Source organism: Gouania willdenowi, chromosome 12 (genome assembly GCF_900634775.1).
Source record: "Gouania willdenowi chromosome 12, fGouWil2.1, whole genome shotgun sequence".
In the NCBI taxonomy this organism is placed as follows: domain Eukaryota; kingdom Metazoa; phylum Chordata; class Actinopteri; order Blenniiformes; family Gobiesocidae; genus Gouania; species Gouania willdenowi.
In genome coordinates, this window is record NC_041055.1 from 30,105,604 (window position 1) to 30,131,628 (window position 26,025).

General features: G+C 35.8%; 1 protein-coding gene across 10 annotated transcripts in view; it reads left to right on the forward strand.

Annotated features, from left to right (window-relative positions):
- Positions 1–26,025, forward strand: part of LOC114472926 (disabled homolog 2-interacting protein-like) — a 172,215-nt gene that overhangs the window by 86,827 nt on the left and 59,363 nt on the right. For 9 of the 10 annotated variants that reach the window (XM_028462247.1, XM_028462246.1, XM_028462241.1 and 6 more), the window contains 2 exons: positions 22,073–22,226; positions 23,683–23,781. In XM_028462247.1, the coding sequence (XP_028318048.1) occupies positions 22,073–22,226; positions 23,683–23,781 (253 nt within the window). Of the gene's footprint in view, positions 1–758; positions 957–22,072; positions 22,227–23,682; positions 23,782–26,025 lie in introns of those variants that run through there. The other variant, XM_028462248.1, reaches the window with a different exon arrangement.

The window sequence follows — 26,025 nt, forward strand, 5'->3', positions numbered from 1 at the left end:
CTGGCAAATAATGGGCATGAAAAATCGTGAATGTGGTTAAATTGGCCAAAATAAGCATGAAATATGATGAAAAGATTTTAAAAGTGACAGTAATCGGTCAATATATGCGATATTAGGTGGAAAAGTGGTGGAAAGGGTTTATAAGTGCTAAAAATGCCTTAAAAGTGAAAGAAATGTGCAGAACAGGTCAGTAATGGGAGTAATGCAGCAAAAATGCATTAAAAGGAGCAAAAACACAGCAAGAAAGTGATAAAAATGGGTTAAACAATGGCAAGTGCGGTGTAGTTGCAGAAAAAGGGTAAAAAAATTAGCAAAAAATATTCTTAGTTTCTTCATTGAGAACGCCTGGTTAAAGGAACCAATTAAAAAAAAAAAAAAATGACTCAGTAACGGTTGGGTGTAGAAATGTAACTTAATTACTTGATTTAAAACACACTTAAGTACAAGTACAATCTAAAAAAAAAAGTACAGGTACCCATAAAAGCAGCTCAATTACAGTAACGTGAGTATTTAAGATACTCCACATGAAGTTTTTCATAGTTTTGTAGAATTTGATTAATTTGTCTTTTTTTTTGCTGTAGTCAGCATTTCACAGGAAAACAAAACAATCTACTTCACCTAATGGTTTTACATCTTCCCTTTAGTGCATGCCTTCATTACAGTAAGTAGTCTGAGCGTCTCTGGTCCTGAATAGCAGCACTGTCTTTTTAAATGGGATGTAGTAGAGAGGGTGTGTTAGTAGCTACAGACATCCTTAGGGAGCGTTGTGGTGTAACTCCCAGAGAAGGGGCAGAGGCTCCAGCCACATTCCCACACACTCAGAAATAGTCAAGGAAAAAGCAGGGAAAAAGCAGCCGTCGGTTGAGGAATGCAACCCAAAGCGAGGAGGAGGAGGTGGTGTACTTTCGGGGATCCGAGCCGGACGGCTGGACCATGTTTTACATTTTTAACAAATCGTAAGTGTCTTATTTATATTATTACTTTAACTCTCGTTGCTGTGCAGCAGCTTCTGCATCCACCCAGGACTACACATTTAGAGCTGGTGTCTGCTCCTTTTAGATTTGTAACTGCTGTAAAAGGACTTTGTCCATGAATTATGAATGTGAGGAAACACTGCGATGGTTGATTACAAAGAGGAAAGAGAAGAACTGCAGCGATGTTAAGTAGCTACAGAACAAGGTACCGTGAGAGAGACGATGACACGTTTGGACACGAAAACGAAAGATATTTAGCCCTGGGCCAGTCTTTGCTTTACAGTGCAAATACAGTCTCTGTAGTCCCAGCACGCTCTATAATTTAAAGGCAGTTATGAGCTCAACTACTCAATTTTTTGTTTTCTTTTTAAAAAGAAATACAGCATATTAAGTCGGTACAATGATGGTCCATTGTTATATGCATCTTCATTTATTTTAATAATATCTGCTGTTATCTAGAAAGTTTATTATTATTTCTGCCATAGTATATAGTTATCCTGAAAATGTAAATCCTCGTTAAAAGCGACCAAAAATGGTGGGAAAGTAGGTAAAATTTGATTTTAAAAACCACAGAAATTGGTTAAAAGTTGCAAATTAAAGGAGAAAAGGCTTAACTACTCATTTGGTTGAATTTAAAAATAAAGAAATAAATACAGCAAAAAAACCTCCTTAAAAACAGTTACTTATCGACTGCATTCTGCTGATTTATGGTCCGTTATTCTATGAATCTGTAAAAACCGCATTTATTTATCTGAATAATATCCACTGTTATCCAGGAAGTGTATTATTATTTGCACCATAGTATATAGTCTAGGTTCCCAAAGTGGGGCACGGGTACCCCAGGGGTACGCAAATTGAATGAAAATTAAAAAACACTGACAAAATTGGAAACTACAATGCTATTGCAAGGCTAATGCTATTGTAAGGCTAATAAAAGGTTAAAGCTAATGCTAAGTGAATGCTAATGTTTTGCTAATGCTACCGCAAGGTTAATGCTAGATTAATGCTATTGTTAGGTTAAAGATAAAGCTAGGTCAATGTTAATGCTAGGTTAATGCTATTGTTAGGTTAAAGTTAAAGCTAGGTCAATGTTAATGCTAGGCTAATGGTAATGATTGGTTATTGGTATTGCTAGGCTAATGCTCGGTTAATGTTAATGATTTTGCTAGATTAATGCTAATGCTTGGTTAAAGTTAATGCTAGGTCAATGTTAATGCAAGGCTAATGCTATTGCTAGGCTAATGTTAATGCAAGGGTAATGCTATTGCTAGGCTAATGTTAATTCTAGATTAATGCTAGCTAATGCTAAGCTAAAGTTCTAGTCATTATTATATATTATTCCTCAACAGGATAAGTAAAAGTCAGGGACAAATTTCACTGTAGTTCTAATATTGTAAATGACATTAAGTTTATTAAGTGTGCAGGAGTAGGGGGTACATAGCTTCAGGATACAGGTGTGAAGGGGTACGGGACTATGAATAGTTTGGGAACCACTGGTATGTAGTCATCTTAAGGATGTAAATCCTTGTTTTAATCAGAAATAAAATGGGTTAAAAGTGACCAAAAATGGTGGAAAAGATGTTAAATGGGATTTTAAAAACCACAGAAATTGGTTAAAAGTTGCAAATTAGAGTGGGCAAAAAAGGACAGAAAAAGTGGTGAAAAGGGTTCAAAGTGTCAATATTGGAACAATTAGTTTAAACTGGAAAATAATGGGTGTGACAAATTGCGAATGTGGTTAAATTGGCAAAAATAAGCATGAAATATGGTGAAAAGAGGTTAAAAGTGACAATAATGGATCAACATATGTGACATTAGGTGGAAAAGTGGTGGAAAGGGTTTATAAGTGCTGAAAATATCTTAAAAAAGGAAGAAAAGAATGTGCAGAAAAGGCATTGACATTTGACGGAGAAGTGGCAGAAATGGGAGTAAAAATGCATTAAAAGGAGCAAAAATGTGGCAAGAAAAAAGTGATGAAAATAGGTTAAAATGTGGCAAGTTTGGTCTATTCATTTGTTGAAGAAATACAGCAATAAAAACTCCTTTAAAAAATCAGTTATCTGCATTATGCTGATTTTCTGCAAATTAAGTTCGTCTGGTTGTGTGGGAAGAAAGAAGCTATTGCTCTTTTAGTTTCTCCTTGTACTCGTACTTGAGTGATGGCGTGTTTTTTCGTCTTTGTCCGATGCCACGGGGTGTTTGAATATTCAGGTCAGAAAGTGAAAAGGAAAAATCACTCTTCCTCAACTCTTTTACTGTTTTGAATGCTATATCTTTCCCTTGAGCACTTAACTGCTTATGCAAGAGCTTAATGTGAGATGCTCACGATTTTTATTTCTTTTCATTTCTTTGTTATGGAATATGCATTTACAAGCATGCATTTAATAATTTAATGTACTGTACACATGGCCAAATCACCACTGGAGTTCATGGATCCCTACAACCTTGACATGTCTTACATATTTAGTCATTAACTGAGTCATTAACGTGTGGTTGTTTTTCCACTAGGGATGTAAGGATATATCCTAAATCGATGCAAATAAGAAAGGATTGAAATCGATACAGCACTGTATTGTCTTCACTATTCTACTTAAACAATAGGTTTTAGTTTTAGGGTATGTCCAAATAGTCCCTCCTATCTCCTTTCCTATCCACTTTTCCTTAACCCCCGGAAGTGTTTAAGTGACGTCCATGATAAGGAGAGTTCCAATTTTCTTTAAGCTAAGGAAAGGAAGCTCAATTCTTCCTTTGTAACCTCCTTTATCAAAGGAGACCAGATAATGCTGACCCACAATTCCTTGCGGCGACAACATTTAAAGGGACCCGCTCATCAGAGTGTTCACGGAAACTCACAAAGACAGAAAAAGGATGCAGATTATGTAAGTTACCAATGCAATCATATGCCTTGAACAACTGTAAATAATCTAAAACCCATATTTTATGATATGCAGCCATAATATCAGGTTATAACTGACATAAAACAGACACTCTGTTGTTCAAGAAAAAAGGATTAGAGACATTTTTTGCCACATTTTGTTTTATTTAACATATTTCATTCACCGAGGAATGCTTTGCACGGTTATACATGGGTATGTTTACAACGTTATGTAGGCCTATATGTTGCATAAATATAACAATTTCATAAAATCCTACTTATGTTTTAGTTTCACTTTTGTTCCTCGTAGCCTCGTAGCTTCTTTTACTTTGATTTACATTCAAACCTTGTAATATTTGAGATTATATCAGCGAAAAGTGTTATAAGTCCATTTTTGGAAATTTGTAGTTTTTTTTACCACGACAGACATCACTAAGCTTGTCCACCGTCGGATTATTACGTCACCTAGTGGAAGTGCGTCTGATTGTCAAAACAACAGGATGGCCTTTCCCTAACTCCTTTAGGAAGTCTCCTAACGCCTTTTCACACCCATGTATGCGCTTATAAGCGTATCAGCAACCACTTGTGCGTCTTTCTCATGCTTTTTGAAACATATGAGGTAATTTACTACACAACGTCCGAACCCGGCCTGAGCCCGTTGTACAACAATCAAAGTTAAACCCGAACAGCGACACACACAAACACACCTTAAGAAAAATATGTAAATTCCTTTTCTTATATTTTTGTTTTATATGTTTAACTTTGCATGGTGATAAATGAAGAAATGTTTATTTTGGTTTATGAGTTCAAACTGTTTATAAAACAGATTATATTATATTAGTTAAAACATTCTTGACAATTTAAATAATAGAATAAGAATCTGTTTTTTTTTTGTTTTGTTTTTTTTTTTTTAAATATGATCTCAATGTATTGAAATTGAAAGGACTTTTATTTTTTATTTTTTTCTTATCGGGATTTGAATGGAATCATTGGTTGAGTGTATCCTTCCTCCCCTATTTGCCACCTTTACTTTAGGATGTGTGGGTAAATTCATGGTGATATGATCAGAATTGACCAACCAATCAAGTGTCTTGTACATCTTTAGCTCCGTCAAATGCCTGGGAATGTTAGAAATGAATTGTTAGTATCTATATGTACAGATTTTGGTTCTTCTCCAGAAGTTTTCATGTCTCAGGTATTTTGTAACTGAAACCCGTTGAACCTTTTTTTTTTTTTCCCCATAAACAACCCACATCTCTAGGAGTATTTTTTTGTTTTTGTTTCCACTCTACATTGTGAATTGGATGGCCTAAAGCTAGAAGATAAGCCCGGTAATTGGAAAGACGTCACCCCAATTTGGCACACATTTTCGCTCCGTCCCAGCCTCTCATTTTATCTGGGCCTCAGCTTTTCGACCATGTCTTTTTGTTTCCCATTGCAAAAAAAATAATGGTCTGAAGGCGGGCAAAGAGGGCCGAGAAAACGATGGGCTGACAGCATAATGAAGTCGTGTTTGCTGATTTAGCTTTGGAATAGAGCTCTAAGTGAAGTAGCTATTGCCAAAAACATAGTGTGAGACAGTTGTTCTCAACCTTTTCCACTGTTATCCAGGACATTTCTTATTTTTTGCTCAATAAAATGGGTTTAAAGTGACCAAAAATGGTGGAAAAGGTGGTAAAATGGGAATTTAAAAAACATGAATTGGTTAAAAATGGTAAATTAGGAGAGAAAAAAATTGTAAAAAGGGTTCAGTATTGGCTTGAAAGTGGCAGAAATGGGGAGAGGGAGAATTGGGGTAATGTCATTTAAAAAGTAGAAACAAACTAGCAAATAATAGGCATGACAAATCTTGAATGTGGTTACATTTCTAAAACTGTGACATTAGGTGGAAAAAGTGGTGGAAAGGGTTTATAAGTGCTGCAAAAATGTCTTGAAATTGGAAAAAAAGTGCAGAAAATGTTTTGAAATTAGAAGAAGTGACAGAAATGGGAGTAATGTAGCAAAAATGCATTAAAAAGAGCAAGACTATGGCAAGAAAAAGTGATGGAAATAGGTTAAAAATTGTCAAGTTTGGTGAAGTTGCAGAAAAATTGAGTTCTTTGAACAACTTGAGATTTAAAATGACTGCAGTCATGTGATAAAAACATTAGGGAAATTACGGTCCTCCAAATAAAGTGGAGTTTTGTTAAATATGTATGTTTAGAAGGGCTGCGGGCCGAATTGGATGGTCTGAAGGGCCAGATTTGGTCCCTGGGGCTTGAGTTTGACACACGTGTAGGCCTCGTTGTATCAATAAATTGAAGATAATTTGCTTGGATAAAAGATGTAAAATGTTAAAATTCCTGCTTGAAAGTTTGTTTTGATCCCCACTCGAAACTCTCCGTTTATTGACAGTGTTGGAAAAGTTTCTTGCATTGCATTGTGGGACGTGGAGTCCTGTAGCAGATGTATAAAAGTGTTTTTATTTCATACTTACAGTGATTTATTGTATTTATGCCCACACCTCTGCCAAAGTGACTACCCAGCACTGTCCTCCTTTTCTGGCAAAGAAAATAAAATCCATATATAAAGAGAGATGCAGAGAGTTTCTGTGATTACTTTATATCACTTCTCTCTTCACTCTCCATGCGTAGGTGTTTGTGTATTTTATTGCTTTGCTGATACCGTGTGTATCTGCATGTGGGTGAAACCTGATAAAGTAGATATCCTCACTCAGTCCACTGACAAAAACAGAGAAAATCCAACATTGATTCTGATCTTCACCCCTACCTACACACTTCTCTCCTCATTTTAATCACTGCGGAAAGGCTGTCGATCATTGGTGCAGCACTTTTCCTTTGCCTCTTTGACCACAGAGACCATTTAGAAATGCAGTTGTTTAATGATCTTTCGCCTCATTATGAAATTCCTGCCAATGTGATCCCTTAGCAGAGTGCTAGTTAAAATGCTAACCGACAAACACCCACGCACACGTCACAAGATCACAATGTTTATTCTCAAGCAAATGCTGCAGAATACTCTTTGTCAGCAGATTTGATCTGTAAAAACTAGGTCTGGGACATAGATGCATTCATTGCACTTAATTAATTACAGAAAAATAACGCACTCCAAACAGCACGGAACCTTTCTCATTTCACGAGTTCCCGGTATACCCATAATACTGATGCACAGACCACAACATAAGAAACAATAAAACCTGAAGAGAAGTTGTTGCCGTGTTTTTTGGGTGTTGGAAAACAAAAACCCAGTTGTGTAAGGTACATTGTGCAAGAAATAATTTGGGGATAAGCAGAACTCTTCTAGCCTCAGCTAACACATGCTAAACATGTAGCAGCTACCATTTCATTGCTAAACGTGTAGCAGCTAACACCTCTATGCTAAACATGTAGCAGCGAACACCTCAATGCCAAACATATAGCAGCTAGCACCTCAGTGCTAACATGTAGCAGCTAGCAGGGACAACAGTCCTAGTAGAGCAGACAGTGTCTCCAATCCACACTAGACACTCAGACAGGGTTCAGAGCCAAAATGAATAAATCCATCAGTGACAAATGAACAAAGTCAGTGATAAATGATTGTAGTGGACAGTCGACCACTCTGTGGTAGAGGATGTGGGCGGGGCTAGAAGTCCTGCTACAGATAGCATCATCTGACCCAACTTATCAACTGCTATGTAGAAAGACTATTTCAAACAAATTAATTAACTTCAGTTATATACCAAAATCAATTTAAATTGGAAAAAAACTTTGTTTCTCGTGTCAATTAATTTAGATTAAATAATTATAAATCTATAATTATATATATATATATATATATATATATATATATATATATATATATATATATATATATTAAATGTAGTTTTATCAGCAGTAAAAATAATTCCTTTTGGCAAGGTTAATTTTTCACATTGTTACAAATATTAAAACATTTAGTGTGGACAGTCCTGGCAGATCATTGCAGGTAACTGGCATGGGTTGTTTTACAGCTAGTGGCCTAGTTCACCATGCTCTGTTAGCTTTCACTTAGCATGTAGCATGTAGCATCAGACCAAAACCTCATAACACGCCACTGCCTTAGCATAATATTTGCTTTACAGGGATCGTCTCAGCATATTTTACACTAAATCACTTCATAGGAGAGCTCACACAAACTGTAGTCACACCCTGTGTGTGTGTGTGTGTGTGTGTGTGTGTGTGTGTGTGTGTGTGTGTGTGTGTGTGTGTGTGTGTGTGTGTGTGTGTGTGTGTGTGTGTGTGCGTGCGTGCGTGCGTGCGTGCGTGTTGTGTCTTTTTAAAGCTTCCTTCCTGGTGGTAAATGAAAGACCTTCTTTGTGCTGACCCGTTGCCTTTAATACTTTCAGCTAACGCTTTCACTGGTTCTTACTTTCCTTCTCCAACACCAGCAGTGTTTTCCTTTTGTGTGGTGAGGTGACGCTGGGGGGGCAGTGAGGCTATTTTCTAACTCCCATCTTGTTTTGTCCCGTCTATGTTTGACCAGCAGCAAAGTGAAAGGATAAAGTGCAGGAGTTTGCTAGCAAGCACATGTGCTCTAATGTGCTAATGCTAATGAATGCACAGTAATGAAATTCATTCACGGTGGATCAGGTGCTTCTGGTCATCTATGGCTAGCACTAAGCTAAGCTATATCTTCTTCTACTGTTGCTTACAACACAGGTGACATTTGCAATTTGCAGGACTATATACTGTCTATTATATACTATAAGTATGATTGGGATGATGAGCGTTCCCACTGACGTATTCTTCCAAGTTTCCCAAGATGCATTTGGAACCGACAACGACAAAAACCTGAATCACACTGAGGCTAAATATCTTTGTTGATTCTTCACCTTTACTTTGAAAGTTCTGAAAACATTTTAAGTGAGAAAGTGACCAAGTAGAATATCAACATGTGCTCATTTCATCCATAAAACTCACGTAGACACATTCAATTCTGACATTTCAGAGATTTTCAGAGACCCGCCATTGTGCTACTGACAAAAGTTCTTGTTAACTTCAAAACATGAGCCCTATTTACAAAAGTGTTAAAACTTTTACGATACATTTCTATTATGAAACATCTGAATCTACTCATGAAAGCGTAAATTCTACTGTTTCCATTACCAGTTTTTATTGTGCTATTTACATTTTGCGCATATCTAATGGTAATGGGAACACAACTATTGTCTGTGAAGCAAAAGTAATTCTGCGTTCACACCGGATGAGTCTGGCGCACAAAAACATTCTGCAGGTTTCTCGGATCTAAAAATGTCCCCATTCGCTTCATATGCGCGTTTGAAGCGAAGCCCCGCCCACCAACGACATATCTAACTCAGTGAGTTTCACTGCCTGCTGAAGTGAGGAGCTGTGCTCCTTTTTCTCCTCTCATAAACATAAACCACCAGTGAAAAAAGCCGGTGTGATTAGCGGCTAATGCTATGCTAGCTCAGTGATACAGAGAGAACTTTTACCTGTAACTACCACCTCCACGCCTAATCCTTCCTAGTCCGGTCCCGGTTATAAAGGTCGTGTCATACAGCTCCAGGTGGTCACACACAGCTTCTCCTCCATGGTGGAATGGGTGAACAGACAAGTGTCCATGTTGACGGCCTGACGTCATCATCAACAAAGACTCTGATTGGCTTTCGTTTTGTGAAACAGTCGCAGGAGTTCAATATTTTTTAACTCGAGCGATTGTGTGAATATGACAAAAAATCGAGAGCGCTCTCGCACGACCAACGCGTGAATCGGACCGCACCGCTGCACAGGAAATATTTCGCCTCTATGCTGCGTCTATCCTTTGACTTTGTAAATAATCTGGTCACACGAACATTTTGGGACGCATAAGCAATTACAGGTTAAATAACATTTGTGGATTGTATCTGTTATGATACAAAGGAACAGCTTTTTTTCTTACATAGCAGGAAATGTGTCCACATTGTGTTATCATGACACATGCAATTTCATATTTATTTGGTGCTTTTCTTTTAATGATGAAAATGTCCAAATGAACAATTAAATTCCTTGTTATGCGGAATATGAATCTATACTTTTTCGGTTCTTACTAATATTGTTTGAGCAGCCAATATGAAGGAATAAAAGAAAGAAACGTGTTTTTCATTTTGAGTCGATGTGTCAGTCGTGAAGTTATTAATGCCGATGGCTCTGTGGGATGAGGCAGGTTGGTGGTTGAAGCTCGACTCTCACTTTTAATGCTGCATCTCGCACTAAAAAATCTGTGGTTCTGTTTGTCTGTGCTCTTTTCAATGGTGTTGAATGGTGTTTAGTCTCCGAGGCCTGTAGCCACATGTCAGCGTTCATCGTTCTGCACCAGCAGTGCCTGACAGGATCCCCTTTGAGCCATATTGTTTAGTTGTATGTTTCCCACTGATTACCATCGGCCAGCTCGACAGATGGTGTTTTATACACACGCACACAAAAAATCCATTTTTGTAAGGTTTAGCAAAAAAAAAAAGTAGCCACCAGTGCTTTTCACTGCTTTCTATCAAACTTAGGCTGTGTTGTAAACATCATACTAACGTTTGATGTCAAAATGAGTATGTAGTGTGTTCACATTAGATAGTATGAAAAGATTGAGTATGTGAGAAATACCCGGATTAATACTATATGGCAGGGGTGGCAAACTTATTTTAGTTCAGGGGCCAAATATGGGCCAGTTTGATCTAAAGTGGGCCACAGTGGTGGGAAAAAAGAGCAATTTTAACATTATTGTGCTTGAGTTCTCAATATTAGTTCCTACAAGATCTTTTCTCTTGATTTTTAGATCCTATTTTTGTGTGATTTAGTGTAATTATTTGTGAGAAATTGCAAAATTTTTTGGAAAAAATTTAGTTTTCTTTCCATAATTTGCGACCAAAAATGACTGCATTCATGTGACTTAAGCGTGGGAAAACTTCACGCCCCTAAACGTATTGTGAAGTTTCATTGGAAGTATGAATTTGAGATATCTACAACTGGAATATTTGGTATGTTGCACAATAATTAATGTTTTTTCTATCATTTTTACTGTCTTCAGTGGGCCAAATTTGATGCTCCAAAGGGCTGGATTTGGCCCCCGGGCCTTGAGTTTGTCACGTGCTGCAGTATATGGGGAGATTTTTTTGAGTATGCATGATGGGCACACGAGTCAACCGCCCCATGATGCATTGCGAGCGGAATGTAAAATCGTCCTGGGACTGGTTTCAAGCTAAAAATCAAACACCGCCTTTTCAAATTAAAAGCATCTTTACTTGTCTTCCATTAGTTTTTTAACCCTTTTGTAAATAGGGCTCTTGTTTTGAAGTTAACCAGAAGGTAACTAGCCAGTAGCACAATGGAGGGTCTCTGAAAATCTCCAAAATGTTGGAATTAAATGTGCAGTTTATGTGTTTCTGGAAGTTTCATGGATGAAATGATCACATGTTTTGTATCGAACATTAGTGTGACATTTCTAACTCAACTATAATCTTTGTACCTTTCTTTATATTCAGGCAATGACCAGCAACACGTTCTTAGAGCAGATGAACTTACATCTCATTTATTTAGCTTTGGTTTCCTCAGCGTTAATGATCTTTTTCACAGTCAGCACTAAAGCAGTGGGAACAATGGACGCCTCATTGGGTGGAGGCTTGAATAATGGCCCATTTGTCCACATTCCCGTCCCTGCAGTGCATGTTTCCTAATCATTCCCTACGATTGCTGTGTGTGTTTGTTTGGTAGTAGTTGGTTCTCTGGTAACTCCAGTGTTTTCCTTTTTTATGTTGGAGTCAGACCCAGGTCAGTTCTGTTGCTCACACTGTTTCCAGCTGTGAGCCTCTGATCAGCGTCTACGAGCCGACACAGCTGTGAGGAGATGATGATGAAATCTTCTGTACATTGTTTCAAACCAAACCCTGAGCTTACTGGGTTTTTATCTTTTGAGGTTTAAATAACGTTGTTATCGCTGCTCGGTGTGAGGTTTGATAGAAAACTGTGGGTTGTTCACACGTGTGTGCGTGCGTGTGCGTCTCTCCTGGTGCTCTGGTTTCCTCCAGCACTTATTAAACATGAATGTTAGATTCCAGTTTTAGAACCTTCAGCGTTGCATTTTTTTCTCCATTTTGCATCGTTCCATGTGACACCCTCATTTTTAACATTTTTAATTTTAATGCTCGTCTTTTGTAAAGCATACTCAGATGTTTTAAGGCGTTAGTTATTGTGTGTTGGTTTTCACAGTATTCACAAACTGATTTTTGTTGTTGTTGTTGTTGTTTTGATATTTTAATACATTTCCTTTTGTTGGGTCAGCGTGTTTCAACCCCAAAAAAAAATTATATTGTCCAAATTAAAAAAAAAAATTATATTAAATAAAAACCTATATATATACTGTATGTATATATATATCGAAAACTTAACAATACAAATAATAATAATAATAATAATAATAATAATAATAATAATAATAATAATAATAATAATAATACAAACAAAATGTGAAAATCATATTTTTGTGCAGGGGATCTTTTGATGTTAATGTTGTTTTTCTTTCTTTCTGTTTTCTGCTCTGTTTCAAATTGTTGGTGTCTTGACATTCATTTTTTCTGTCTTGATTGCTTTTGTGTTGTTTTGTCTTTAGTTATTGTTTAATTATTATTAGCCTTTCTCTTCAAGCCTTTTCAGTTTTTTTGGGTGGTTTTTTTCTTGCATGCCTCTAAATTGCATAGATTTCTGTTAATGTCTGTCCATGTCCAAAGGCAACAAAAATACACAAAACAGCATAAATTTATAATAAGACATCAAAACAACAAAATAACTACAGAAAAAAGACTCAAAATAACAACATAAATACACAAAAATGAATAACAACAAAAAACTCAATATGATACAAAAAAAAAACACACAATGCATACTTAGATTGGTAATTATTCTAAATGCTGACGTGAATGTTGATAACATGGGTCTCAAATCAGACAATCAGATCCTGATATTTTGGACCTAAATGAGATTTGTTAAGGTTTGTAATGTTAGCATTAAACAGTCTCATAATTATCACCTGCTTTCATGGTTTAATCCTGTATCGGTCAAGCTTTACTTAAAACTAAGTTTTATTCCTCAAATTAAAGTGTGATGTCAGAAACTTGTACGTCTCTCATATTGCAATGCAATGAGCTTCTTTTTAGGGTTCTCGTGTTTCATGTTTTTCATATTTTCAGCACATCATTTCCAAGCAATGGCAGTATTAGTCTGCAGAAGGAGATCCTATTGATTTTAGTAAGTGATGGACTAACAGCAGAGGAGTACATTGGGCCAACACGAGGCTTAGAGGTAAACACATAAACACTGTGAGTATGGCATTAAGTGGAGGTCTCTCAGGGGAAAACAGTTGTTTTAGTTTCATCAGGAGGTTTATCTTTAGCTTTTGCTCTTATTTGGCTTGTTTCTTCTTACAGTAACAGATTGTTGATTTCCTCACTGAGGATTATCAATCCTGCATGTGTACAGTAACGTGGTGCATGTGATTGTTGTAAAACAGTATTCTAGGAGCAGCAGCTGTTTGCACAGAGTTAATTTAGGTTATCTTGAACTCTAACTACATATAGTTCCCTGTGGTGCATGCAGTCCTGGGAATCACTATGTTAGGAGTCTAAGTGCCCCCGACGCCTACACGAGGACCACTTGTTAGACCTTATCAGATCTCAGACAGGGCTATCAGATGAACTGAGACACAGACGCACTCAGCATCCATTACTGCTGCTCCTCAGTCACCATCAAACCCCCAGACTATAACCTGGTTTTTATTGAACTTCAGAAGAGTTCATTCAGTCTGGCTCTCACATGCTTTAGATCAGGAGGAAGATTTTAGGCTTTGAACGTCCTGAAAGTGTACCAAACATGCTAAATATAGCATTAATAGAGCTAGCCACAAAAATACACAAAATAACCGAAAAATATACAAAATTACAACAATAATAACACAAAATGTCTCCGAAAGCACATAAAATACAACAAATCGTGTATGTTACACGATTTCAAAAAAATCACAAAAGAACAACACAAATACACAAAATGACAACAAAACACACTAAATACTCAATGAATGCACACAACCACGATAGAAATACACAAAATTAATCCAAAAAGCACACAAAAATTACAGGAAAAAAATGCAAATTGACCACACAAAACACACTAAGTTAAGTCCTGCGATGCACAAATACACAATTAAAATATGGGAAATAAATCCAAAAAACACACAAAAGTTTAAGAAAAATTGTAAAATTTACTACAAAAACACACAATTACAAAAAAAATACATGAGGACAACAAGAATAAAGAAGATAAACTCCAAAAACACAAAATCCAATAAAAAAATCCCCAAATTGCCAAAAACACACAGAATGAGACAACATTTACAACAAGAATACACAAGAGAACAGAAACACACTTAATACTTGTTAAATGCACAAAATTATGATAAAAATACACAAAATTAATCCAAAATTACAGTAAAAAATTCAAATTGACCAGGAAAACACACATTATTACAGAAAAATAAACTAAAATACAGAAAAAAACACACAAAATGAGAGAAAAATGACAAGAATTAATAACAAGACATCATCACACAAAACAACCATTTGTTGTTTCCTGTATTATTAATGCTCAGTTATTAATTTAATAATGTGGCCCCTCGGATCAGATTCAATCACATTTTTGTGGCCCCTGCTGTGATCAAAGTAACGTGCAAGCGCATGATTTTATCCCAATATATGTATCGCAAATATTTCCATGTCATGGTAACAAACTTAAATAAATATACAACACATCAGATTGCTTTTTCCATTTTCCCTATATTGTCTCACTGTCTCACACATTTATTTTTCTAAGAATACTTTTTGCACACGCTTCAGATCAAACAAGAATTAAAATGAGGAGATGAGTTTTGATTAAATGTGTGAATATCAGCAGAGTTTGAAAGAAAAAAACACATTAAATGTCAATCATAGAAAGACAGTAGATAAAGCAATAAAGGACAGCAGTTTATTACTACAGGAAATAGAAGAATGTGCTTTATTACTATGATAAATCATCCCTTGTTAGTTTTTATGGGGTTTTTTTCAATACAGGATTTTTCTGTCTCTCGCTGTCACCTTATATTATTTAAATAAATCTCAACAGGCGCCAGTCGAGCAAAAGGTGTTCCCAAAAAATCATATCATCATTTCCTAAAGCGCCGTGCTGTGTGTCACTGTCATTTCTTTTTACATACTGTATTTCACTGCATTCACAACTGTATTGTGTGTCATATTCAAGTCAAAAATCACAATAAATATCTAAATATTCACACATTCCTTCTGTTTCTGCTGTTATATATCAGGTGTTCTCAACTCAAATATTTTAACCAATTTTTGCTTATTTTTTTTATTTCATATTTAAACATATTTTTATCACTTTTTCTTGTCATATTTTTGCTCCTTTTAATGCATTTTTGCTAAATTACTCCCATTTCTCTCACTTCTACATCAAATTTAAACACCTTTTCTTTACAGTTTTTCCACTTTCAAGACATTTTCAGCACTTTCAAACTCTTTCAACCATTTTTCCCCCTAATGTTGCATATGTTGAATCATTATTGTCACATTTAACCTCTTTTCACCATATTTCAATGCCAATTTAACCCCATTTACAATTTGTCATGCCCATTGTTTTCCAGCTTAAACTAATTATTCCATGATTGACAATTTGACCCCTTTTTTACCACTTTCTCTGACAGTTTTTGCAACTTTTAACCAATTTTTGTGGTTTTTAAAATCCTATTTCACCACCTTTTTGGTCACTTTTAACCCATTATACTTATGAACAAGAAGTTACATCTCTATGATGACTACATATACTATGGCACAAATAATAATAATGATAATGAACTTCCTGGATAACAGTGGATATTGTGTTATAAATGTGGTTATCACAGATTCAACAATGGACCATCATTTTGCTGACAGGTACAGTGAGGGTCTGGGGTCTCTGGCCCCTTTATTTTGGGGGTTACGGGCTAAAAATATTGAGCGCCACTGATATGCAATAAGGAAACTGCTTTTACATGGTTGTTGTTATTTTTTCCCCTAACAACATTTGTCCTCCTGACCTTTCCCGTAAAGCTTCGTACACTGCGACTGAGTCTGTGTTTGCAGGGATTGAACAGCCACTTCTATGGCCTCTAAAATATTCAGATGGCTTGAATAAAGGAGCAATAAATGGAGTGATGGCCGAGCAAGAGAGAGAGAGAGAGAGAGAGAGAGAACACAACTGTATAAACACAGTGGATGGAAACATAGAGGGAGGGGCTAAACTTCACCAGACAGTGAGAAAGAATCATTCTTACATAAACTATGACCTGAAATGGAGGTAAACAATAGAGGAGGGGGATGTTAGAGGATTATCAAGGACATAAAAGGTCAATTGTTGGGAATGAAAGGAGGAGGAGAGGATATGAGGACAGTGGTTCTGCTGGTGAGGCTGTTCGATGAGGAATGAAAGACTGACGGATGAACGTAGGCTGTAAATGTGATATTATCATATTAATGTACTACCAGAGGTGTAAAAAGTTCTGATATTTCCTACACAAGTAGAAGTACTGTTAAGTACAAGTAAATCATACATAAAATACAGAAATAAAAAGTAGCTCAATGAAATAGTACTCTCTAAATAGTACTTTTTTTTTTAAGTTGATTAACTCAAAAGTCAAAATTTTCCAGAACTTAAAATGTTGGGCTACTTGTACGTTTTGATAACAGTTAAATTAAAGTGCTTATTTTGAAATAATCCCTATTTGAGCCTACAGAAACAACAGGCCTTTTTAAGTTATGCTTACTTATGATCAATTATAGTTTAACAATGTTAATTCAACAAACTCCAAAAGGAAGAACATGTTACACTTAACTTGACATAATGAAGTTAGTGGAAATTTTAATCTATTTAATTACATTAATGTTTACAGTGCACAAAGGCATCTGTATAAAGTAAAAGGTTTATCAAAATGTACAATTATTGTTTTTAAATAAAATAACACCTATGAATGTATTTCAAAATAAAATTAAATTTAAAAAAAATGCTCATGTATAGCTACATTTATGAACTCTAAAACAGTGCCATCATAATAAATAGAAAGTGCCGTTCCCGTTGATCAGAAATGACACGTATGGATTATGTTCAGTTTATTAAGAGTCCATGAAACGTAAATAAAAATAATAATCACAAAAAAAATAAATACTCGGTAATGGTTGGGTGTTGAAATGTAACGAATCACTTTACTTTTTTTTTTAAGTGTAATTAAGTACAAGAAAAATGACTGATTTAGAAATATAATCATAAAAGTACAAGTACTCGTACAAGCAGCAGAATTACAGTAATGTGAGTAATCCATTACTTTCACCTCTGTAAGTGGGCGTCGGCAGGCTGAATTTTACCACAATGCTCTGCAGATGATAGACAGTGTTATTATTATTATTATTCATGACTTGATATTTTTACGTTCCCACTCCACTTTCACTGACGCTAATGCACATAGAAAACGAGAGGCTGACAGAACAAGAACGTTATGTTTGATATTAAACACAACTTTTTACGACTATTTCCTCCCACCTCATGTTAGATTGTGTGACTGGGGTTTTTTTATACCTATTAGCGGAGTTGGGGGTCAATGACATTACTCAATTACAATTACGTCTTCAACTATTCATGTTCAATTATAATTAATTTATGATTACGGTGACCGTCATTTTTTCCCCAATTATAATTAAATTTACTAATTTTATTTTCCCCCTGAATGTCAATTAGAAATATGTTCTCAATGACTAAAAATTAATTTCAATTAATCACAATTAGTGAGCCTTTAAAAAATAACCCTATAAAACGTAACCGTTCTTTTTCTTTATTTATATGCAAATAATAGATGCATAGTAAGTATTATCTATCATCTAATTAGTTTTTTCATTTCTTGGTTATCTTGTTTGGCTTCCTAATCAATGAAAATATTCATATTAATATTTTGGTGTGGGTGTTTTAGCCTTTTTTTTTGTCAGTATACGCCTCAAAAATGGTAAAATAATTCTTATGAGAAGTGACATGTAGTGGAAAAGCTTGATATGAAACGTATTTTAATAATTATTCACTACATATGTGTAAACCATAACTCTAACATGATTCCCTGGGTTTGCGTTTACATTGTACATGACAGTTTTTAATATAATTTCCATGATTATTACAATTACAGTCAATTATCTGAACTCAATCAATCTACAATCCAATTATGATTACAAGAGTAACACATTTTTCAATTACAATTTCAAATATAATTACGTTGTTATTGTAATTAATTATCTATTATTAATTAAAATTATACTGTATTTGATCTCGCCGCTGAAACACAAGAGACCAAAAAGCGGTGGATTTAATTGAAAAGGTTATTTTTATTAAAGTGTATATTTAATGATTATTTAATGTTCCGTAAACAATGAGTTTTTTCTTACAGTTTTAATTTCTAGGAGGGAATATTTCTCATACTATTTTAATGATTGACAGATTTTAAGAAGGTTTATGTGAGATAATTATAATGCATAATAAAGGTGATTGACTTCAGTCACCACTGATTTCAGATTATTATGTTTTTAAGTCTGTCATAAAGAGATACATTATTTTTATGTGTATTTTGTCATTACAAGGTAGATTCATAATTGTCTCTAAATTATCTTGGAGGCAACATATAAATTATATAAAGACAAAAAATCTCAAAAAACTTGGTGTGTTATATAAAACAAAATATTTACTTAAATACAATTCCTTGTTTATAATGTATTGTACTTTGATACTGTCATTTATGACGTACTGGTGAAGCACTTTTAAAACCATGATAAATGATATTGTTTTATTATATTAAAAAAAAAGACGGTACGATTGATATTATGACCACACACATCCATTATTTGTTAAATCAAAAGATGAAGAATGGTTAAATTGTGGAATAATGTTGATAAAGAAATAAAAATGAGTGACACACTATTTATCTTCAAAGTTAAAATGTCATAATATAATTTAGAGCGTTACGTGAAGCAGTAGAATGTACTTGTTGAATTTATTTTGGAAAAGGTAAATAAATGTTATGATTTATGTTGGGCATAAAAGCATGTTTGTTTCTGCCTGTTTCAGTCTTGTTATATATTTTTAAATTATGATTTATGTTTGAATGTTTTTTGTTAAACTGAAACTGAAAAAACGTCAAGTAGTTTTTGGGTATCCTGAGGTCGGCCCAAGGTTTTTTCTTTTTTGGAAATCAAAATTTTTTTTTTTTTTTTTTTTTTTTTTTTTATAATGCCTATTAGAAATATGTGTGTATTGTTTCCCTGTCAGTGAAGGGTAAAGTTATACGTGTCAACATCCCCGTTCAGTCCCAAGATTCTCCTTTTCTCTCTGTTTTTTTCTTCTTCATCCCTTTTAATGAAGCACTTTCTCTTCTCTTTCTGCCTAGTATCCAGCCAGCCAATCAGAAAATAGGGGCGCGTTCTAAGGCTCCTCCTCCTCTGATGCTGCTGTGCTTTCCAATATTCCTGGTGTTCATAAAAAATGATCGGCATGTTGTATCATTGCTTCATTTGTATGCTAATCATGGTGTGTGTGTGTGTGTGTGTGTGTGTGTGTGTGTGTGTGTGTGCGTGTGCGTGTGCGTGTGTGTGTGTGAGATTAAGGAATAAAAACATCCAGGTCATTATCCTCCCCTCATTGGACAATATGTCTGCGTAGGAAGGGTTGATAATCCACAGCTTTATGAAAATACACAACAAACACACACAGGTTGACACACATACATGGGATTATTGTGTAAAAATGTCCACAGAGGAGAATTATTACACAAAATGATGACTCAGTCGGCCTGTTTTAGCTTCCTTAATAAGAAGGTTTCATACTTTATCAATATTTGTGCAGCCAATGTTTTCATCACTAATAACTTCCTTTAAAAAAAATTATCTTTTTAACGTATTTAATGTTTGAAAAAGTTTTATTTATTAATTTTCAAGGAAAAACATCAAAATGCGTCACATTTCATTGTTTAGAATGTATAAAATGTTGTAAAGATATTGTGTTTATAAACACTATTTATGTATACATATATTGTATTTTCAATGTTCAACTATTTATTTTTGGGGGTTGGTATTATACAATATGAAGGCAATTTAGTAATCTGATAACAATAGCATCTACAGTATGTACATATATATGATATACTGCTATCATATATAGTATACATACTGTATCACATTTTACTTTAAAGAATATTATGACTTATTTTATACTATTTGAATTTCATATTTATTTTTATTATTATTTTTAGTGGTTGGACTTAAAGGTGCAGTCCGCTACTCTCAGATCCCTCTCTCCCACTCCCTCCCCACTGCTTTCTTGCCCTGCCTCCAAACTTTCCAAAGTCCCTCCCTCAGAGGAGCTAACAAGCTAACTTTAGCCAGACAGCAACATCACAGTAATATAGCATGCTCTGTTAAAAGCATATTACTGCAGCGCTTCCCTCTCTTTATGTGCACACAGTACACCAACCTAGCAGCAGCAGCAACACAGTGTCACTTAAAGCAGCTTACACGGAGGCTGCTGCGTGTACACAATCAATACGTGCACCACAGAGTTCTAGTGTAACAATTACAAATCAAACATAATGTAAATCAAGCAGCAGTAAGATTAAATTAAAGATTAAATCGGGGCTTTCGCCTTTAATTGGCCATGTAATGTTAATGGAATTTGTCCTCTGCATTTAACCCATCCCTGGGGAGCAGTTCTGTGTTGAGGGACTTGCTCAACATCCCACAGTGATGGCCCAGGTGAGGCTTGAACCTGCAACCCTCCGATTACAAGCCCAGCTTTAATTACCTTTCAAGCAGAAAAGTTGCTAGTTCCATCTTCTAGCTCCGGGAAAGGGGCGGGGCCTGTGGGCAACAGCTGTCAGACAGCCCATCAAACACAATCCTGGCTCTGATTGGTTCTTTTTGCTCGGTTGTGGTGCATTCTGGCAATCTGCCAAAGGCTGCAGGAGCAGCAGGGGGCGGGGCTCACTGAGTCTGTTTTTTTAAACAAACTACTAGTTTGTACATAGTACAGCTTTAGTAAATAAGACAAAAAGTCACTTTTATAAGAGTTGCAGACCGCACCTTTAAAAATGATCTAATTAATTAGATACTTTGTAATTATTATTCTCAATTAATGACCAATAACAATATTTGACACGAGAATCAACGTTTTTTTTTTTTTTTTTTTAATTAAAAGTGATTTTGGTATATGTTTTTTTTTTTTTTTAGCTAAAATTAACGCAGACGAAGCGCAGCAACAACTTCTCCTGAGGTTCCCCTGTTTCTTGTGTTGTGGTCTGTGCATCAGTTTTATGGGTATACCGGGAACTAGTGAAATGAGAAAGGTTCCGCGCTGTTTGGAGTGCAGAAAAAAAAGTGATTAACTGCATTATTTCTTTATTAGTGTGTTATTTTTCTGTAATTAATTAATCACAGTTATTGCAATAACACTTTTTTTTACTTTTCAAAGGGCGGCGTGACGAGAAATAAAATTTATAACCACAGCCTGACACTAGGACTGGTCATAGAGTCTGTTTCAAATATGAAATAAATGTGTCTTGGTGCTACAATAATAACAATTGATTCTCATGGTGCACAAAACAAGCAATATAATGTCCTTCAACTGCAAAATATTATCATATTATAGTGATTTAAGTGACAGTTTTTAGGACATGGAGTTCTTAATAATAAGCTGGTCGTTCTGTGTGCATTAAATAAGGCACAGCTTCAGTTCGTGCGTCATAGGAACTGACAACGTCTGACCATCAATAATAATCATTTATATAAATATAAATCACTTCTTCTTAGTAATGATTCTTATCAGCAGCGCAGCTTGACTCAAGCTTTTCTCATGTAAAGCTGAGCTCAGTGGTGGGTAAAGCTGAACATGTGCTGATGTACAATAGTGTGCCATGGGTGTCATGTGGAGAAATCGCTGACTCAGACCATCTTCAGATTGTCATCTTCACACTGTCTGTGTTCACGCGCTTCACGGACACTCAGTGACACGTGTGGCACATATGCTCTCTCGCCCGCTCTCTCTCTCCCTCGCTGTTTATCGTCTGCTTCGACTCTCCAGGCTAACGCGGTTCTTCTTATTATTATTATTTCTCGTAGATCTCATCTGATGCCAAGGCTGAAGGAGTCTCGCTCCCATGAGTCACTTCTCAACCCAAGCAGCGCTGTGGAAGCCCTGGACCTAAGCATGGAGGACGAGGTCATCATCAAACCAGTTCACAGCAGCATCCTGGGACAGGACTTCTGCTTCGAGGTAAGAGGACACAGTTTGAAACCAAAACACACACACGTCTTCACACACATTTATAAAAACAGTTTGGCTTCATATAGATTATCTGACGAGGTGTGGAATTAATTCATGTATTTTAAAACACTGCACCAAGAAAAAAAGTCATTATCTCATGGTGGAGGAAATGTGGTTCTTTTAAAGACAATTTTTTTTTCCATATATTTTGGAGAGACGTTCAGCATTTGGTCAGCAAGTTTATAGCCTTGAATTTTTAGACACTTTATCCAGACCACCTCCATTTTTTATTCTTCTCCTGTTTCTTACAAAAGGAAAAAATGTTGGAATTGTCTCTTTGTAAACTTAAGTACAAAAGAAGCTGCTGTGTCATTATATAAACCTGCCTTTACTCATAACAAATAAAAAATATGAATAAATTATTATTAAAAATAAGAACCTAACATTTAACCTAACATTAGTTACGCATTAGCCTAGTATTAACATTAGCAATAACATTTACATTAGCAGTAACATTTAAATTAGCATTAACTTGGCATTAACATAAGTTAAGCATTAGCGTTAGCCAAGCATTATCCTAGCATTAGCATTAGTTAGGCATAGCATTAGCCTAGCATTAACATTAGCTTAACATTAAACTATTGTTAGCATTAGCGAAACATTACCCTAGCATTAACATTAGCTTAACATTAGCATTAGTCTAGTATTAACATTAACCTAGCATTAACATTAGCTTAAGATTAGCATTAGCCTGGCATTATCATTAGCCTAGCATTAACATTATCTTAATATTAGTATTAACATTAGCCTAGCATTAACATTAACTTAGCATTAACATTAACCTAGCATTAACATTAGCCTAGCATTAGCCTAGCATTAACATTAATTCCTACTGCATGCTCACTAATAAGTGAGATTTATGGTTTAAGTTACTTTAGATGTCCAAAACAATAACAGACAATTTGTGTGTAATATTTTCTAAACTAAACACTAGCATTAATGTAACCAAGAACATTATGTTGCAGTTAACTTATAAGAAATAAGGAACAAATATTTACATATATTCAATTTTTAAAGGTTTTTCACTAACTAATTACTAAATGTTTTTTTGCTGTAGTGTTCTGTGTCATTTTCCTATTTTCAAACAATAACATTTCTGAAGAAGGAGCGATAATCACAATAAAACTGTAAAGTAGTATTTGACAAGTCAGGATTTTTTAACGTTTAATAGTAGAAGCTTGAGTCAGTTATTCTTAAAATACTGGTCGGGTATTTACTAGAAATAGAACGATAGTTAAATATGCATTAACATCATTATAATGAAGGTATATTTCATTCTTGTGTTGCCAACATTTCTCAGCCTTCATCATCCCTCGTCTCATCTCCACATGTGAACAGGCTGTTTACATTCTTCCTCTGTTTAGAGTTTGGATAATTAAAGTGTTTGTTTTTGCCGTGTCTGCAGGTCACGACCTCGACGGGAAGCAAATGTTTTTCCTGTCGCTCGTCAGCTGAAAGAGACAAATGGATGGAGAACCTGAGGAGAGCGGTGCAACCCAACAAGGTAAGAACGTAAACACACACACCAGGTGAGACACGGAAGTGATCAGTAATCAGCGCTAGGAAGCAATAACAGTAACAATCTGCAGGGTTTACATCACGTTGCAAAGGCCGTATATACTGTGAAGTGGATTTATTTAGTGCATTGATGCCATCTGCAGTAAAGACAAACACAGCTGTGGCAGGCGGGGAGGTGGCAAATATTACAAGGCTAGAAAACATACATAATCACTCAGCATCTTTGCTTCTACATCTATCATTATTTTGCAAACGATTCTCTAATTATAGAAGTTTGAAGAGAAAATAGAGACGGAATCGTTTCTGCTACGAGATACAAACGCAGGAAGTTTGATTTGTAAACGTACGCTAGAGTTGGATGGAATGCAAACAAGCAAGTATAAATATGTAAAAATATCCATGTAGTTTTTCACTGAAAAATAAGCCTTAAAGGTAAATGAAAAAAGATGTAAAGAATCCGTGTATCAGTCGTTCATTCGTTTTTCATTATGTAACAAAAACATGAAAAATGAAAAAAAAAAACACTTATTATTTATTTGTTTCCAAAACCAAAATGAAAAAATGTCTTGTTTTTCTAATTAAAGCTCTTTTGCTTTGCTACAGAAAACAAAAAACGGAAAACGAACACCTTAATTCATTTTCTTCATTACCGATTTACCAAAGTACGTGACCCGGAAGTGTACTCTCATCCGACGCTAACGGCTATGCTAACGGCAGTTAAAACAAATAATCAAAATATCAATTCACCCTTGGGTAGGCAGCCTTGCCTACCCTGATGGCACGTCAGTGACTGTACCTCTTTGAGGGCTAAAATTTGTGAAGTAAAGCTAATGTTGATTTTTTTTTTTTTTTTTTTTTTTTTTTTTTTTTTTTTATAAGGGCGCACGGTGGATTAGTGGTTAGCACGTCTGCCTCACAGCAAGAAGGTCCTGGGTTCAAGCCCTGGGGTGGACACTTGGGTCCTTTCTGTGTAGAGTTTGCATGTTCTCCCCGTGCTGCGTGGGTTTCTTCCGGGTACTCCGGCTTCCTCCCACAATCCAAAAAACATGACTGTAAGGTTGATTGGAGTCTCTAAATTGCCCATAGGAGTGAATGAGTGGCTGTCGGTCTGTGTTGCCCTGTGATGGACTGGCGCCCTGTTCAGGGTGTACCCCCGCCCAGCGCCCTATGAGAGCCGGAGATTGGCACCGGCAGACCCCCGCGACCCTGATAAACGGGAATAAGCGGGTATGAAAATGGATGGATGGATGGATTTTTTTTATTTTTGTTACTGCCTTACTTTTAGGAATGTGCAATCTAAGGGACCTCACGATTCGATTTTGATTTTGATTCAGGGGTGCTACGATTCGAATAATCAACGATTATTGCAATATTTTCAATTGTCACAATTTTGCGTCTTTTTTTCTGTTCCTCACTTTGTATTTGTTTCATATTTCTAAACAAGGTTTATGTGTAGGTATCCATTCATTAAAGTAACCAAACAAATGTATAACTATTTCCTTTATTAATATATCAAATCACCAAATCCAACAGTAATTATAAATATATAATAAATACCTAAAATATTAGCTTGTTCAGCTAATTCAATCTGATCCAACACAAAAGCTTATTCAGTTAAAATAAATAAGGACTTTCAAACAAAACTTAAACGAGCAGCATAAAACCCACAAGAAACTAAACATTTTGCTGTGCAGAATCAAAGCAGCTTTAAAAACATAGAAAACGTACAATATCAGCGCTCATAACACTTGTGGAATTCAGGTTTTTAAATAAAAGGTAGATGGATAAAAGAACACAATGCAATATTAATGCCAGGGACTGTAAGTGCTGAGACAAATGTGCAGAGGGGTCCTCACCGGAGAGCGGAGAGGGCTCAGCAAGGTAACCATGTCCACGGCCTCGGTAAGCGGTGAGTTGGGAGCGGGGGACGGTGCCTTCGCCGCTGGGCCCTTCCAGGCCACGGTATGATTGAGCCTCCGTGTACAGCGGAGTCCGGACTGTCCGCACTCCTTGGAGCTTTAGTACGTGGACGGTTATTACGGTTACGTAAGCTGAGGATGCATTGCACACAGGCAGCATTGGGGGCAGCTAAAGGGCTGCAGGGGTCCTCAGGTAAAGACGGAAGCGTCCGAGCCAATCGCCTGTATTAAATGTACGGCTGATGAATGTGTTTCTGGGTTATTCAGATTAAAAAGAGAATTAAAATAACTCGTGCACACCTGGAAGTCCC